Source organism: Tasmannia lanceolata, unplaced genomic scaffold, assembly GCF_043159265.1.
Source record: "Tasmannia lanceolata isolate RefF3 unplaced genomic scaffold, GAP_Taslan_0.1 ptg000015l, whole genome shotgun sequence".
NCBI lineage: Eukaryota > Viridiplantae > Streptophyta > Magnoliopsida > Canellales > Winteraceae > Tasmannia > Tasmannia lanceolata.
Window position 1 is genome coordinate 48,657,233 of NW_027518692.1, and position 18,516 is coordinate 48,675,748.

Genomic DNA, 18,516 nt, shown 5'->3' on the forward strand with positions numbered 1-18,516 from the left:
ATTCGCTAGCCACCTTCCCCGAGTCTACTTTTCGGCTTGTCCACATCCTTTGCTGCAAAGATCCGACAGAGGTGGCTAGCAATAAAGGTGGCTAGCAATAAAATAATAGCAATTTATAACAATCATACGGTTACTATGTTTTAAATGAAAAATTACCGAAAAAGGGAAGCAAAGTAGAAAAATTACCAAAAAAAAATCCAAAAGAATGTATTAAAATATGACAATTACCAAAAACAACTACAAAGAAAAGGCCAAAATAAAACTTTTGTAATTCTCTAGGGGCACCCGCGGGTCCACCCGGCCCGGCCCAGTTTTTATGGGCCAGGTGGACCCGCGGGTCAATTTTAAACGGGTCACATATTGTTGACCCGGACCCGGAATTTACGGGCGAGCCGGGTGGACCCGGGTCACTTTTTGCCGGGTCTAATTTTTATTAACTAGATATGGCAATTTGTCGAAATGATCAAAGTAGTTTGATTTTGAAAATAACCAAGTAGCTAGGGTCGTTGTACATGAAAAATGACCACACTCTCTCTCTCTCTCTCTCTCTCTCTCTTCTACACCATGAGTTGTGAATCTCCACCCTTCTCCTCTCACTGTTGTAACTCCTAGGGTTGTGTTCATGTTGCTGCATTTAATCCTACACGATTTTCCTTTACCCTAACTTTTACAAGATTTACTATAACTTTTTAAAGATTTATCCTGATCTTTTGCCGATTTATCTAGATTTTTTGTAAATTTAATCTGCATTTTTATCAATTCATCCTAAAATTTAACCAATATATCATAAACTTCAGCCCATTTGCCATTAAGTTTAGCCGATTAACCATTAAGCACAGGTGAGAACGTTTTGAAGGTTTTGTATTCAGTAAGGTAGAGGACACTTGTTTTGACTGGTCTTTTATTATAGAGGGGGTGCCCGTTGATTCGACCAGCCACCACAAGTCTGATCAATTACTAATTAGAATACTTCGATCAGATGATCATAGCCCTTGATCTATCAAGCCTTATCTAGGGTTTTGCACTATAACACAAGTTATCCTTTTGGCATTGATCGAAGACTATGTGGGTTCGCCTCATGACATTCTACAAGATCAACTGATCAACTATCTCGATTGCACATACATGTCTCCCCATGAGAATTTTGGTGGGCCCAATAGATGAATGGTATCTATCTCAAAGATTATTAGACCCCACAAATATTTTTTGAAGACTCTACAAAAAAGAAAGTGATATTATATTCGCCCCTTTTCTTCCCGGAACAGCCCCTTCTAGTACTACTACTACCCTCAAATGGTGACCCACCAGATCGACGCCTGTATTTGATGCCACGCGTATCAATGGAGACACCTCGTGTTCATCCGTGGCAGGTGTTTGGTAGTTTCATAACACGCATGCCATTAAAAGACACGTGGGATTAGAGAAGGCGGGAAAAAGACAAAGGACGGTATCTTGTAAAGTAATATAAAATTCGCGTGTCGTTTTCCAGCGGACAGTCCATAATTTTCCCGTCCTTTTCAAAATATCTCGCGAAACGCCCCTTCTTCCCAAGCGGCGACATCATAAATCTCATCCAACGGTTAATTAGATATACCCACACAACATCCGACGGCTACGATCAAAGTCCTCTCCCCTCTATAAAAACTGACCCTATAAATTAGAGACCCATAGCGGTCTCTCTCTCTCTGCTAATCCTTAGATCAGTAAGCACGAATTCTTCCATGCTTTCTTTGATTCCTAACTAGGTATATATGTTAGTATTTTGGTTTTGCTATAAATGCCTTCTTTTCTTTTCAGCTAATATTGATCTATACTCACGTCTTGTTTTCAGTTTTTCGCTTTCAAAGCCTGAATTTCGTGTAGTTGATCGAAAGCTCTAATGGAAACCGGATTAAGAGTCTTAGGGGTTTCTATGTTGCTTTCGTTCCTTTTGCTGCCATCATTTCTCTGTGTATCTGCTGATGGCTTCGTTAGAATCGGGCTGAAGAAGAAGGCGTTGGATCGAAATTGGTTGGCATCACAAGCTGCAGCTCGTGATGAGCCCTACAGGGCTTCTACTCGGAGGTGTGAAACAACTAATTACTCCAAAAGCTTAAGTTGTTAGAGCTGGTGTAAATAATTTTTCCTTCAGTAGGTTTTAAGTTAAGGATCTGACGTGACAGTAGTGCTATGATACCATGTGAACTAGTCAATTACTCCAAAAGCTTAAGCTATGAGAGTTGGTGTTATTTAATCATTTATACTTCAACACTCCCCATCAAGTGTGACCCTCTTTTTTGGGTTGGTCGCGCATATGGGGTTTTTTTAGTATCAAAGTGGCTTTTTTTTTTTTTTTTTTACATGGAAAGATAGCGACCGTTGGAGGACGGGCAAATTTATATAGAAGTTGGGACCATACAAGAGGAGAGGAAACCTCCTAGCTAACAAAAACAGCAAGCCAAAGCCCTAGTAAGACAGTAAAGAGGAGGGGAAGCCTCTAACACGTCAAAATAGCAAGTAAAAGCAACAGGAAAAAGGCATCATACAACGCTTATAAGGAAGAGTACCCTGAGATTGGGGAACTGACAATTAATCCAAAAGCTTAAGCTATTAGGGCAGGTTTGGCTATACCATGATATTTTTTTTCTCATGATAAACTAGTGTCCCCAAGTGGTGACAGAGAAGTAGGAAGGCGAAGTGGCTAAAAACGAGGAAACAAACATAGGAAACAAGTGTCAGTGTCTCCCAAGTGGTGAGAAGTAGCTAAAATTCAGGAAACAACAAAATCTCAATTCCTAGCTGCCAGACATGGCCTTAGAGTTGATGTTATTTAATCATTTATACTTCAACAGGAGGTACGGTCTCCGGGGGAATCTCAGAGATTCGGACATGGATATCATATCGTTGAAGAACTACATGGATGCTCAGTATTTTGGAGAGATCGGTATTGGCACTCCGCCTCAAAATTTCACTGTGATATTTGATACCGGAAGTGCGGACTTGTGGGTGCCCTCTGAAAAGTGCTATTTTTCAGTGAGTTTCCATGCCCCTTTTTTCTGTTTTTTTTGTTCGGGGTTTGAATTTGTTTATTTTTGTTAATTTTTTTGGTGCCTTGATTTCTTTTGGGGTTGTGATTGAATAGAAGAAAATCCCTTGTCTTTCTTTCGACAGCTTGCTTGCTTCTTACATCACAAGTTCAGGGCAAGCCAATCTAAGACCTACCGCAAGATTGGTTCGTTTCTGCATGCCTCCCGATTTCTTTTGTTTGCTTCTGAATTCTCAATTTTCTCGAGCATTAGTGGTAGGTTTTTAGTTTATAAAATAAATGGAAAGCAAGCAAAATCTCTTGTTGTCTCTATAAGCATTCAAATGTGGACGTAAAATGGATTGCAAATTAATATTCTAATGGCTAGTGATATAACAGAAGAACCATTGCAGTTTTGTAGAGTCAACATTCATTTATGTTGTGATTTGAATAATCTCAATTGTTATTGAGTTTCTGCATGTTATGTTTTGTATCTTGTTTCACTACTGTTGGGATGGTTTTCACAACAGTATTACATGTGCGGAAACATGATGTTTTGAATTTTAAAAATGCAAAAACAAAAGTGCACCATTATTCTTTGAAAAAAGAGGTTTTCTCTACGGATAAGATCTCATCTCTGAGAAAAAGGAGGAGGAGGAGACACACGGTTGTTTTTTATTGTCCTTTTGCGTAAGGAAGAAGAGGAGGGATTTTTCTCTCGTCTCGTGAAAAAAGATAGAAACGTGAGTTACTTCTTGGTTTTATCTCTTGTGGTTTTCTTTTGTAGTGTAAAAAGGGGTTTTCTTTCATGTATTGAGAAAGAGGTGTTTTGAGAGAGACAGATGTCCATGGAAGAGCAAAGAGGGTTGCGTTAATTCTGTTGTAATCTTGTTATTTTTCTCTAATAGTGGAAGAAGTGATCTCACCCATGGATGCATGACATTGTGCCGAACCATGTAAATTTGTGTGTTCCTTGTGTGGCTCTTTTTTTTATTCTTGTGGTTGCTTTTAGTTTGTCTTTGATTGTGTTTTTTGTCGGTCGAGATTTTTTCGCACAAAGTGGTACCATAACCTATGGTTTCGTAGATGGAAATGGGATCAAAGGTGTTGACCAAGCTTGAAGTAGAGAAGTTCGATGGAAAAGGATGGAAAAGGAAGCTTCGATTTATGGCAAAGAAGAGTTAGGGGTCGTTTGGATACACGGATTTAGAGTCTTGGATTTCCTCAAAATCATGGATGGGAAACAAGAGAAGGAGACTTCATTTAATCATTGTATAGCATCTGAGAAGGTAAAAGATAGAAAGAGAAAGAGTTTAGGAATAGAGAAAACAATGTAAAAAGAGAGAAGGATGAGGGTTATCGGCTTATAATCCCAACCGAGAGGAGATGTGAGGAGAAGAAGATAAAAGATATAAAGAGAAAGAGTTTAGGAAAATAAATTTCATTCGATCATTGTATAGCATCTAAGAAAAGTGCCTTGAGGCTACATATATATAAGAAAAGAAAGAGAAAGAAAGAACTAAAATCCTAAATAAAAATAGTACACTTTTTGACTAAAGTACCATCTAATAATGACTTAAAGAATCTCTCTTCTTCGAAATTTTTGCAATACATGTGTGGCCTATTTAAAACACTCATAACTCAAAGAACTTAATTGATTTTGATGGGAAAAGACCGCGGATCTTTCTATAACTTAAGGGACTTAAACGATACCTAAAAGACAGTTAAAAATCAGAAGATGAGCCCTAGGATGGTCCCCATCAACCAACGATCTCAACACATGCACTATAAGAGTATTTGTTTTCTATAGCATTGACTATTCATGACACTATTTCAGAGTAGGATGTTTCGGACATATTGTGTCCATATTTTTTGTGCAGGGAAATCTGTTGATATTCACTATGGGACTGGAGCAATTTCTGGTTTCTTAAGCAAAGACCACGTTCAAGTCGGTGACCTTGTTGTCAAGGATCAGGTAAATCCTATAAAAATTTATTTCATGCGAAAGATTAATATTTCATCATCAATGAAAATTTGTGGGATTACCTATATTCATTATGAAAATCTGTCTCAGGTTTTCATTGAAGCCACTAGAGAGCCTGGGCTTACATTTTTTATGGCAAAGTTTGATGGTATCCTTGGACTTGGATTTCAAGAAATCTCAGTTGCTAAGGTTGTGCCTGTATGGTATGCTGTCATATCTTGACTATGAACTGTTTTTATGTTATTAATATAATATGATTTTGTTATTGTAGAGTGTATTGTATATGTTGCTTGGTTGTGGCTTTAGGGTTTACTTAATTGACAGTTTAATTAGACTATTTTATAATTTTGGCAGGGAGAACATGGTCAACCAAGGTCTTATCAAAGAACCTGTTTTCTCGTTTTGGTTTAACCGAAATGCCGAGGAAGAAGAGGGGGGTGAAATTGTGTTTGGAGGGGTTGATCCTAAGCATTACAAGGGTCATCACACGTATGTTCCTGTGACCCAGAAAGGTTACTGGCAGGTGATCTTTCCAGATCTCGCATCCCTACCACACGTGATCAAATATTATCCTCTGTTCCAAATCATATTTTTCTTGTTGTTCTATTTCAGTTTGATATCGGAGATGTCCTCATTGGTGGTCGAACAACTGGTTATTTATGAGTTATTTCTGTTTGTGTTCTTACATTGGGGTGACCCTTTTTTTTTTCTTATAGTACCTATTCATTGTTTTATTGATAGAGGCATTTCAATTCTCAGGAATCTGTTCAGAAAGTTGTTCAGCAATTGCAGATTCTGGAACTTCTTTGATTGCGGGTCCTACAGTATGTAATGTTATTCAAATTTTAGTCAATTTCTAGTTGTACTTCTTTTCCTTTTGTTTCTGCTTCTTTTGATGTTAAATTGGCGTAAAACAAAATTTATGCCCATTTTAATTGGTAAACTGGGCGTGAAACAAATTTCCCGCGCCCAGTTTACGTAGAAGGAAATGGAGCCTTTGGAAGAAGTCTCATTGGATATAGCCATATACGTGGCTACATGCATATCTAATATAGTTCTACTTGTGTTTTGTCATTCTTGAATAAGCTATAATCAATTCTATGCATCTTTGATGCCCTTGCTGCATTTAGAATCTCTTCCCATATTCATTATTTCCTTATATTTGTATTCTAATTATGCATTTTATTTATCTGCAGACAGTTATTACTGAAATCAATCATGCCATTGGAGCTGCTGGCGTTGTTAGCCAGGAGTGTAAAACATTAGTATCTCAGTATGGTGAACTGATATTCGAGATGTTGATATCCGAGGTCTGTCCTGTAGCACTCATTCAGAACATAGGTATTACCTACAGAAAGCCTGATCATTTCTTGATTTGTGGTCTTAATTAATTATACAGGCAAATCCCAAAAAAATCTGCGCTCAGATTAATTTGTGCGCTTCTGATGGAACCCAAAGTGTTAGGTTAGCTTTCCTGTTTATCATTTTTCTTTTCTTAGCTTTCCTGTTTATCATTTTTGTTGGTTAAATTTTCTCATCATGTAATAACCTGAATTCATGGGTTTTAAATGGCCGAAATACTGACATTTGGAATTTTGGTTGGGACCCACACCGAAACCATCTAATTCCGAAATTTCGGCTAGAATTCAAAAATTTGGCAGGGGAAATATAATTTTTTTATTAAAAAATTCCAAAATTTCGGCACTATAATGAAATTTGCTGTCCTTTTACCGAATTTCCGCTGGATTTTCGGTTTCGGCTATGAAATTATTTAGAATGTGATTTTGTTTGTGGACAGTATTGGCATAGACAGTGTAGTGAACAGGAACACTAGGGGTCAATCTGCCAATGTGGGTGATGCAATGTGCTCCACTTGTGAGATGGCAGTTGTATGGATACAAAATCAGCTTAGGCATGATGAGACAAAGGATCGTATATTGAACTACATCAACGAGGTGAAGTAACATCAAATTTTGCATTATATTCCTCAAGGTTGCATGTTTCCCGCCCTAAAAAAAGGCGTGGGGGGTACCCTATGTCATAAAAAAAAGGGTTGCATGTTTCCTCATGGCTATCAGTTATGTTGCAGCTTTGTGATCGAGTGCGTAGTCCAATGGGAGAATCAGCTGTCAACTGCAGTGTGCTTTCTTCAATGCCCAGTGTTTCCTTCACCATTGGGGGCAGAACATTTGACCTTACTTCAGAACAGGTATGTTATCATCCTTCATTTTCCTAGAAATACCTTACTTTATACTTACTTACAGATAATCATTTGTGAGTTAGCAGGCAATTGGCCTTCCATAACCATACTTCAATTACTATTCTATTCTTCTCTAGATAGTTCTATTGGTTCACCATTACATATCAAGTTGTTATTTAGCTTGACAATCTATCATTTGATCTTTGATTCAGATGTTTTTTTTAACCCCGAATTTATCTAGGAACCCAGGGTGGCACCTGAAATTTTATTGATTAGAAATAAATAATAGAAAACAAGCATGATTCTGATGCTTCTCTCTCTCTCTCTCTCTCTCTCTCTCTCTCTCTCTATATATATATATATATATATATATATATATATAGAGAGAGAGAGAGAGAGAGAGAGAGAGAAAACGGTTCTTACACATATGTGTAGAGAGTTCTCTACACACTAGCTTAAAATACAGTGGGGGCGCACATTGTTTGGGTGATCCAAGCCATCAATTTTAAGGGCCCTCACATAGATAGGGTGTCTACAAAAAATCAGATCCATAGGATTATCCCAACCCTACGATTTGTGGAGGTAAAATGGATGTCTTTAAACCTTCACAAATTAGTCCATTTTTTGCCTCCACAGTTCGAATGGTTAGGATGATCCTATGGATCTGATTTTTTGTTGACACCCTATCTATGTGAGGGCCTTAAAAATGAATGGTTTGGATCACCCAAATAATATGTCCCCTACTGTATTTTAAGCTAGTGTGTAGATAACTTATCTACACGTGTGTAGGAACCGTTTTCTCATATATATATATATATATATATATATATATATATATATATATATATATATATATATATATATATATATATCAGGAAAAGGTTTCTGAGGTATCGCGCAGCCTGAGCAGCCCTCTATATATGCCATCTCCCATGTTGTTTGACTCATCCAACCTGTTCATTCTATAGGACCTAACATAGGTAGGGTGTCCCTAAGAAATCATGTCCATAGGATCATGGTATATGTTGATTTGTGGAGTTTTAGAATGGCTGGCTAGAAAGTGGGCTTCTACAGATCGAGTGGTTAGGATGATTGTATGGAGATGGTGTTTGTGTGTGTGTGTGTGTATCGGAAAAGTGTTTCTAGTCCAACGGACCAAATAAATTATATGGTCCGTCGACCAGAAAGAGTGGGCCCACGTTGTTTGGGTAATGGAAACCATTCATCTGATTAAGATAGGGTGTGCCCCAAAAATCATCTCCATAGGATCATCCTAACCCTTCGATTTGTGGAGGTTAAAATGGACAGGTTTAAACCTCCACAGATAAGGAGCCAATCAAATCAAAAGAAAATAATTTATTTCTGCAGATCGTAGTGAATAAAAAAAGGGCGGCCCGGTGCACGAGGCTTCCGCCACTGCGGGGTATGGGGAGGGCTAGATGTACGCAGCCTTACCCCAGATGGTAGTGAACACTGGATAAAAATGATATTCTCTGGTAGATGATTATAACTTTTCTTTTACTAATTAGACATTGCATGCACTTTTTTTAGATTCTTCTAAATATGCTGCTGTCTTTATTGTGAACAGTACATACTTAAGGTGGGAGAGGGAGCTGCAGCTCAGTGCATCAGTGGATTTACTGCATTGGACGTACCTCCTCCTCATGGTCCTCTCTGGTAATTGCCATCTCCATGCTTCTATAACTCCTTGTGTTCTAGTAACTGTGAAGATGATATTTGCTTAGATGACTACATACAGTTGAATGATGCTATAGAGCATTGTATAATTCCCTATGATCTGTTCCATGGATAGGAGATGTCCTACACAGCAACCCCTAAAAATCTTAGAAACAGGGACATGCCTATTGCACGTAGATACATAATTATTAATTGGTAATAATTATTTTACAACATGATAAATGTGGTATTTGTACCTCCTCCTCGTGGTCCTCTCTGGTAATTGCCATCTCCATGCTTCTATAACTCCTTGTGTTCTAGTAACTGTGAAGATGATCTTTGCTTAGATGATTACATACAGTTGAATGATGCTATAGAGCACTGTATAATTCCCTATGATCTGTTCCATGGATTGGAGGTGTCCTACACAGCAACCCCTAAAAATCTTAGAAACAGGGACATGCCTATTGCACGTAGATACATAATTATTAATTGGTAATAATTATTTTACAACAAGATAAATATGGTATTCATTTAATAAACTAATAAGGCCATTTAATAAGCTAATAAGGCCATGTTTGGAAACCATTATTTTTTTTAATGGAATATTAGCTTTACCAAGTGTTTTGGGAGTGGGAGGGAATTGAAACAGTATGAATGAGGAGATGGTGAGAAGTGTCTGAAAATAAAATAAAACAAAAACTCTATTATGAGGAGGGTTTTTCTTTTCCCTGTTTTTTAGCCAATTCTTAACCTCTCCTCCCTCATGCCCTCTCAGTTCTCTCCCTCTCCCACCCTCCCTGTGATGCGGATCGTAGGCCCATCATGTTTTATTTGTCCTGACTTTTAGGAATTTATTTCCATGTTATTTAGTTATCTTCATAGGATACTATGAAGATAACATTGGAAGTAGAGTTTGTTTAGTGTTATAGGTTTAGAGGTAGGAGATAACAATAAATATTTTACTTAAAACATCGGTTAGTAGAATGGTCAATAATAAGGAGTTAATTATAAGCCAAGAGTTAAGAAACATAATATTTAATAATAAAACAGTATGTTGCACTTGACACAATATAAAAACATATCGACACGCCACAGTAATGACACTTCTAGCAGTAAGTTTATATAAGTGTCAGCTAAATCATAGATAATTTCTGACGTATGTGGTATCTATACAGGATCTTGGGTGATGTCTTCATGGGAGTGTACCACACCGTGTTCGACTCTGGCAACATGAGAGTCGGGTTTGCAAAAGCAGCCTAATCCGTGCCTCGGCCAGCCTTTTTGCGAGTATCCAACATCCTTATCAGGGCTTTGTACATGATGTAAGCAGTTCAAATACGATACTTATGGTACTGTTCTGGTGCATATCTTTTTTTTTTTTTAATGGCACAGTTCATGTACATATCTAGCAGCTATTATGTTTTGACTTTTTCTAGTATTATGATGTCTGTCTGAAGCATCCATTCCCTGGTTTCCTTGTTTATTCTGATGGTTCTCTGAAATGATCTCTGTGCTTCTACTGTGTTGATTAAATTAAGATGTGGGTGAGAATCCTAGATCCTAAATTGTCTGGGAGACATATCTAAGGTACTTTTTAAAAATTGGGTCTTCTCTGACCAATTTCGGTAAGTCGCCGGTTCAATTTTTTTCTAGGATTTTCATCATAGGATGATTATCTTGTGCTCAAAGTGATCCTTTGGTAATGGTGGTATTTTGGAGTCCAGGGAGAGTTTTTCTATGATTTTCTGGGGTCAAGTGACAATCTTATGTGCTTTGCAATTTCAGGGCATTTTGAAGGCATTTTTCAAGTGTTATTTTGTAAAATTTGGGATTTTGAAGAGGAATTTTGGAAATTAACAATCTTCTGGACTGGGCTTTTTCAATATTTCAATTTAAGCATTCTTCTAACACATACGTCAGTGACAACTATCAGATTAGAAACAAAATGAGGTGTCTGAAAAAGCATTATCTTAGAATTTTAAATCAATCTAAACTAAAACCCTAATCTATTCTTTGAACAAGACTGCAGGAATATTTAAATTTATAGTATTTAACTATGGAAAATAAAAGGCAGAAGTCTGAATGAACCAAAATTAAGAAATCTAAATTATCATGCGACAAATAAAGATCTGAATTTTTAAGAAAAAAAAAATACCATAAAATTTGAAGGTGTAAGGATGAAAATGGAGGATAGATCCTCAATTCTCCTATCAAGTACTACAGAAAAGGAAAGTACTTCAATTTTTTGAACTAAAATTTCTTGAAGAATTTATCTAGGTTACTGGCACTACCATGTTTCTATAATTGCACTAATTCATATTGTCTTTTGTTATTTGATTGAATAGATGTCAAACGTTATTACAGTTCCCAAAATGCTCCCGGAAGCCGATTAAAAAAGAAAAAACAAGCTGAGTTTGTCCAATTATTAAAACATGGTAATAAAAAATTTAAGAAGCCTTTATGTATCTTTTTTTTAATAATTTAGCTCTTTATGTTTTAGCTGTAAATCAGAAAAAAAATCATTTCAAACTGATCTAGGAACAAAATTATGGTCAATGTTAAAGGCTTCAACCATTCTAATTCTCTATTCAGACAGTGGGGAGAAGCTAGCCAAGCGCAGATTTGCGAAAACGGGTTTGGTTGGGTTGGGGCCAACTCTGCCGCAACCCGATGTGTCATGAATTCAACCCTAGCGTGACCCAACCTGACCTCCTTGACCCAACCCGCCTCAAAATCTTGCAACCCAGATTTTCTAAATCGGACCGTGTTGGGTTCAGGGACAAAAAGAAATTATGAACCTAAAGCTTTTAAAATCACGTCAAAATTAGGGGGAAGGGGGTTATGTTCGGATCAGGTAGAGTTGCCCAATGCAGGTAGAGTTGCCCAATGCCTCAACCCAAATCCAACCCGAAATTAAATTTGGTCGGCTTTTCCCAACCCTAATCTAACCTAAAGGGAACAAACCCAATCCAACCTGAAATCTGGGTTGAATCTGGTTCAGGTTGAATCTGACCCAAGTTGCACTCTAGTACTGATGTAGCCATATATTTGGCAACGTGGAGCTAAAAAACAAGGTTAATAGGAATACTAAGAAACTCATCTATCTAAAAGATTTGTTTACTACTATTTTAACTTTATCTTTAGGTTGATATGGCAGTAAGAGATTTTAGACACTTTTAGAAAGTATACTTTTATTAGGAGTCTGAAGTATATTCATGTATGTTAGTGGATTAGTTTCAGAATATTGCTATAATGATAATTCTTATTATAAAACATGTATGAGACATTATGAGAGGAAATTTTTAGTGATTTTATGAAACAAGAGAACATCCGCTTGGTTGCCAGTAAAATTTTTATCCTAGGGAGTTTTTAATCCAAACAGTGAAGTCAACGGGATTTGCTAGTTTTTATTTTATTTTCCTACAATTCCTAAAATTCCTGCCAAAATTTAGAGGTGTCATTACCAAATATGGGAAGGGAGGAAAGAGAGAGAGAGAGGAATCAATCCCTAGGAAAGAAAAAGAGGGGACAAGGAGTCAATGTCACCACAAAAGCAATCATTACAAGAGTGGGATTAAAAAAATTCTAGTGCTAAAAGGCAACCAAACATAGGGTGGGACAAAATTTTTACTAAAAACTTCCTATGACAAAATTTTTTACTAGCAACCAAACGGAGCGGGGCCCTTTGATACGCGGATTTTAGAATCCAAATTTTAGTTTGAAAATAGTGTAAAGGAGGGTGTGATCAAGCTACTAGTATGCTGTCTAAAAAATCTAGGTTTTAGAAATCTCTCCTACATCTTGAGATTTCTAAAACCTGGAAACATGGGACGATCGCCAGCTCTCTTGCTGTCGGAAAGAAGGGCTAGAAATCAGAAAACGACGGCTGCTCTCTTTCTTCTCTTGTCTACCAACTACAATTTTGAAGAAATCCAGGATTCTAAAATCAGCGTATCCAAACGGAGGTACACGGATTTTAGAAACCAAGTTTTAGTTTGAAAATAGTGTAAAAGGGGGTTCATGATCAAGCTCTGATATCGTTTCTTAGATTTTAAGTAAGAAATCCAGGTTTTAGAAATCTCTCCCTCATCCTAAAATTTCTAAAACCTAGAAACATGGGATGATCTGCTACTTTAGAAGGGCGAGAAATTAGAAAACCTTGGCGCCTGGTCTGCTTCTTCTCACCTATCATCTACAATTTTGAAGAAATCCCGGATTCTAAAATACGCGTATCCAAATGGCCCCTAAGGTTTTTCTTTTATCTTCTTCACCGGTTTGCACCAACGCGTGTAGCCATGTTAAGTATGTATCATGGTGCTATCAAGGGGGTTGTCACAATCCAACCACAAACGCATTTCACAATATTGAGATAGGGATAAGGGCTTCTCATTGTATTAACATGTTGGTTTCATTTCTCCTCAGGCCCTCTACACTCTATATTATATGATACGGCTTAGAAAATATGCAGCATGTGAGGATCTTTGGTTGTTTGAACAAGAAGCCAAGGACAAATTATCATCCCTCGCGTTCTTCCTTCTACTTCTTTTTGGATATATCACAAGTTCCCTTGAACGAAATGCCATCCTTTAATGCTTTTTTCCTATCACTCTCCTTTGCTGAGACAGATGAGACCGTATTTGGTGGACTATGTCGGTAAAGAAAATAGCTCTCTCTCTCTCTCTCTCTCTCTCTCTCTCTCTCTCTCTCTCTCTCTCTCTCTCTCTCTCTCTCTCAGGGTTTGTTTCATAGTTTCACGGGAAAGTGCTTAGGCTTCAATGGGTGAGAATGGTTGTTGAAATATACATGGGCCGATATTCGGTCCCATTGTCACAAATATATGGGCAGGATATTTTATTCTTTTTTGTTAATTTTGGGTTTATGTCGGAAAAATGGGAAAAATATATTTAAAATTTAAAATTTAAGAACAAAATTCGGACAACGCATAATATCCTGAATTTATTATAATATTTTTATGATATTTTCACGGTAAAAATAATATAAGAAAAATATCTCAATGATTTTTTTAGGGTAAGAAAATATCTGGATGATTTTTTTAGGCTCCTGATATTTGCACTGCGGTGTTTAGAATTCACAAAATATGGCCTTATAATTCCCAAAAAGCTCTCTACACCCAATTAAAAAGGAAAAGACAAGGTGAGTTTGTGTCAATATAAAAAAATGGTAGTGCAAATATCAGTGGCCTTTTTTTAAAAGACTATGGGAAACTTTCGAGATTATGTCATTTTTTAAGAAATCACAAAATATAGTGATATTTTCAGAAGGGAAATGATATATTTGCCTCCATTTTCTACTTAAAACACACCTTGTTAGTGTTCCAAGACTCAAGAGTAGTCATAAATACACTAGAAAGAGGTGGCCCAGAAAAAAATAGGGGCAAATATATCATTTCCCTTAATAAATATCAGGGATATTTGCCACTATGGCGGGAGACTTGAGCATCTCTCTCGCTATGGTTGTCTGCACGACTGCACCAGGTAGATGGCGACCACATGGCATGGCCCCACACAGTGGATGGATCACAACCATTGGGAAATTTCACTAATCTTGGACGAATTATAACAAGCCTAATGAGTGTTTATATAGAACACTCAAGGGAAATTTCACAATAGCAAGAGATGATCAAAGAAAGTGACAAGAATAGAAATCCTAACCACTATATCTAGCTTATTGCCAATCTACCCAAACTGCATAAGCTACCACACACGAATCCAACGGTCAAGTTTTCCTTACAATCAATGGCCAAGATCTGATCTACTATAACAGTCCCAACTAAGGTTCTATTAGTTTTGGGTTTTGAGAATTGATTTGAGACCGAAACTTATTAAAGTACTCAACATTAAAGTATTAAAGGCACTTTTGAGTCCACGAACTCAAAATCAATTCTCAAAGCCAAAACTAACCCGGCTTAATTGATTTTGGTATCTCTTGATGAATGAAAATAGGATCCGATCCTAAAAAGCCCACAAGCCCTACAAACAAGGGAAACATTTCTCACATGGGTGACTCAAATGTGAAAAAGTTAGAGACAAGTTATGTTGACAATGAAGATGTGGGTGAGCTCAGATGCAATGTTTTTCTTAAAGGGAAATGTATAGAAAAGGGGTTTGGTTGTGGGGTCATGACTGGTGATTTGCAGAGCTTTGAAAAGTAAAGAAAGGGGTCTGTTGAATTGGAAAAGTGGAGACAGGGCTGGATTGGTAGCCAAAGGAAGTTTCTTGTCAACATAAATCCCTGTCAAATGGCCTTTTCCCACACCAACTTCTCTTCCCAAGCTTTTTCTCCAAAACTTGCACTGATTATTAGTTCATAGAAAAGTATTAATATCACGAACTACATAATTCTAGGCAGTGTTCCCATTCAATAGTGTAAAAAGGCTACTAATTAGGTGGCTGGGATTATATGTACAGTAGAAATATGCCCAAGTATTAGAGTCGTGCAAAAATCAACAATTTAGGGACATCTTTTTCACCATCCTAGATGAAAGGCTTCCAATCATACAATGAAGGTTGGATTAAGAACATCAATGTTCATACACTTGATCACCCTATACGACAGAGGGTCCATTCATGATTGTTTATCTTGGGGTCCATTTCTTTCATGTAAAATTGTTGGGGGCAGTGATAAATCGACCCCCATATATCTTAAATCAACCCCCAAATAGGGCAGTGCTGAGAGAGAGAGATAGAGAGAGAGAGAGAGAGAGAGAGGGTCGATTTAAGATAATAGGGGGTCGCATTGTAATTTGGATCGGATCAAATTCTTGGATTTCTAATTCAGCAGATAACAGTGAAGAAAATCAAATTTCTATATTTGCTGTGGAAATAAGAAATTGGAAATCTACAGATGTGGCAGTTTCCTTCACCCTCTTTGCTCCTCAACCTCTCCCCTCCACTAGGAAGTACCCCCTTCCCTCTTTGTCTCCATCTACATGAGCTGCCGGATCTATTCAATTTGTTTTGAAAACTCAATTCCAAATCCAAATACAAAATGGGAGGTATCCAAACGAGCCATTAAGGGATTTGCTAAGGTCCATTGGCTAGTCTGACGTGCGACAGACCAGCCGTGAAATGCATGAACGCTAGCAATTCCCTAAGTTACAGGGGAACTAAAAAAGGAGATTTCATATGGTGTAAAGGCTTACAACAATACAGTAGCGGTACCGCCCTTGATGTTTGATCAACAGCAGTTCACTTTTTGAGCTTTTTGAGGAGCTGGTGTTGGATCAAATATCAAGGGTTGTAAGCCCTTACATCATATAATTTCTCTACCAAAAGAATGTACTTTAAATTAAGGGGGAAAGTATGAAAAGTAAGATGCGACTATCACATACCAAAAATTTGAACGTTCGTTTCTTCCTGTAAGAGTGGCTCCTTGTCAATGTTGTTCTCTTTGCTAAGGTAGGCGGCGGTACATGCACGTGCATGATGAAAGGTTTGAATCAACCAAAAAATGCAGGACCCACTGTTTCTTTTGGGGCTGCATGTGCATGCACAGCCCTCCAGCATATAAATTCTCTGATTTTGTCGCCCGAAGAAACTAAGACATGCTGAGGTTTTTCAAAGTTCCAGCATATAAATTCTCTGATTTTGTCGTCCCGAAGAAACTAAGACATGCTGAGATTTTTCAAAGTTATAAATGAAATTCAAGTGCTTGTTCTAAAATGAGAAATCATACTGACCAAACTATTTACTTTTTTGGTGATTAGAATCTCTCAAATTCAACGAACTTAGAAGCTGTAAAATTAGATGAATGACTTTTGAGAACGAAAACGTGAGACTAAGAAACACTTGACATGTGATGGCTTGCAATGTTGACTTCTCTTCAAATCACGTTGGCCATTCAATATTTCATTTTCTTTTATCCTAAAATTATGTTTTTTTTTTTTTTTTTTTTCATGGAAGCCACCAGGATTCCTCTTTAGTCATCTGGGTCTTTCCCATTTTCTGTGGTTTTCTGTTCCCATGGGTTTTTTTTTATATCTTATAAAAGTCTTTGTTTTCTTCTGGTTTTCATGTTTTCTTCACGGAATAGTGAGAAAAAAATTTAAATGAGAAACTACGCCATTTTCTTCGTTGATTCAAATAAAAAGAAATAAAATTACCATAAAAAAACATAGAAAGTCTAAGAGACCGTTTGGATATGTGGATTTTAGAATCTTGGATTTCTTGAAAATTGTAGAGGGGAGACAAGAGAAGGAGACCATATGTCGTTTTTTGATTTCTCGCCCTTCTTTCCGTCAGCAAGAGAGAAGAAGATGATTCCATGTTTCCAGGTTTAAGAAATCTGGGGAAAAATTTCTAAAACTTAGATTTCTTACTTAAAATCTAAGATTCTAAAGAGAAACAAACCAAAAGTCTGCTTCTCTCTTGTCTCCCATCTACAATTTTGAAGAAATCCAAGAGACTAAAATCCGCATGTCCAAATGGCCCCTAAATGTCTTTTTTAGTTAAGTTCAAATTAATTAAAGAGGAGTTACAAAACAAGCCCACAATATATCTATGATATACCCAAAGTCAAGTTGAAAAAACCAAAGAAAATTAACACAATTATGTGGTTTACCAGAAGCTTGTAAATGCACAAGAAAAATCTGGCCGAGAGTTATTTAATATGGACAAAGGAACGAGGTCGTGTGTAGGGATGATCTGGCAATCAAGGGAAGTATAACATTAGCAGGTAACCCTCAAGAATGGAGGAGGCAAAAGTGCAAAACTTCCAAATGTGGTACTACAACGTAATCCAATGTAAGCAAGTAGATCCATATTCACCTGCGAGACTGAACGGTGCCCCATGCATCTTGCTCCTCAAACTTTGTTTATTCTCATTTAAAGATCTGCACCTTTACTTTTCCAGTTGTAGTTTGTAGCATAGCCCAGAAAACGTACCCCGATGACCAGCATTAATATGTTCATCACCACTTATCAACTATCCAATCCCTTTATTAAAATGGTTGCCCCCGGCAGTCGTACTCAAGAGGTGGCCCATAGGAAAGAAACTTAGGCCTCCGTAGTCGCACGATTTGGACAAATGACCAAATCGACAGCCTACAGACTTTGACTCCGAGCGATCGGATATTTGATTTAATGCTTCAGCTTGAAATTGGCTAAACTCTTTGTATTAGTATTGGTTCTGACACGCCCGTGCAAGCACACTGTTGACCAAAATGTTTCAAAGACGAATCCATGTGCCAACCAAGGTTTTAAATTTCGGGGGTTTCGGTACCTATTTCGGACCCCACCAAAATCCAAAATGTCGTTCCGAAGTTTGGTATTAAGTTTCGAAATTTTGTAACATTTTTCTTTTTTTTTAAATGCCATTTTCTCGAAATTTCGGACCGAAATTACTAAAATTTTTGAATTTCGCGAAATATCAAATCTTGGGAAATTTCGGTTTCGGTCGCCAGGTCGAAATTTAAAACCATGGTGCCAACACAAATTGATCTTAAGACATGAAAAGTGATTAAAACCAACCCAAAGGTAAAAAAAAATGTTTTAAATTTTAAGTTAGGAAATTATTGAGTTTTTTTTCTTTTTTTTCAGCTCAACCTTTGGGTGTGATATTTATCCTCATATTGTAGGACATGGTAGTTGATTGCGTCACATTTACAAATAAGTCATGTCCATTCGAATT

General features: G+C 37.2%; 1 protein-coding gene across 2 annotated transcripts; it reads left to right on the forward strand.

Annotated features, from left to right (window-relative positions):
- The first annotated feature begins 1,560 nt into the window (after nt 1–1,560).
- LOC143891846 (aspartic proteinase A1-like) lies at nt 1,561–10,341 on the forward strand. 2 transcript variants are annotated; one of them, XM_077396354.1, is made up of 15 exons: nt 1,561–1,703; nt 1,832–2,064; nt 2,832–3,012; nt 3,151–3,211; nt 4,885–4,979; nt 5,079–5,191; nt 5,343–5,511; nt 5,601–5,640; nt 5,748–5,812; nt 6,185–6,298; nt 6,388–6,452; nt 6,787–6,943; nt 7,078–7,197; nt 8,777–8,865; nt 10,044–10,341. In XM_077396354.1, the coding sequence occupies exons 2-15, from the start codon at nt 1,880–1,882 to the stop codon at nt 10,126–10,128; spliced, it is 1,539 nt and encodes a 512-aa protein (XP_077252469.1). In that variant the 5' UTR covers nt 1,561–1,703; nt 1,832–1,879; the 3' UTR covers nt 10,129–10,341. The 2 variants fall into 2 exon arrangements, with proteins under 2 accessions (XP_077252469.1, XP_077252468.1); XM_077396353.1 differs by having other exon boundaries at nt 1,594–1,745.
- The last annotated feature ends 8,175 nt before the right edge of the window (nt 10,342–18,516 follow it).

What these genes read in the sequence shown, in the direction of transcription:
- LOC143891846 (XM_077396354.1), top strand. Translation starts at nt 1,880, where the DNA reads ATGGAAACCGGATTAAGAGTCTTAGGGGTTTCTATGTTGCTTTCGTTC. An exon ending in TATTGAACTACATCAACGAG is followed by an intron (nt 6,944 to 7,077) that starts GTGAAGTAACAT and finishes GTTATGTTGCAG; the next exon opens with CTTTGTGATCGAGTGCGTAG. An exon ending in TTGACCTTACTTCAGAACAG is followed by an intron (nt 7,198 to 8,776) that starts GTATGTTATCAT and finishes TATTGTGAACAG; the next exon opens with TACATACTTAAGGTGGGAGA.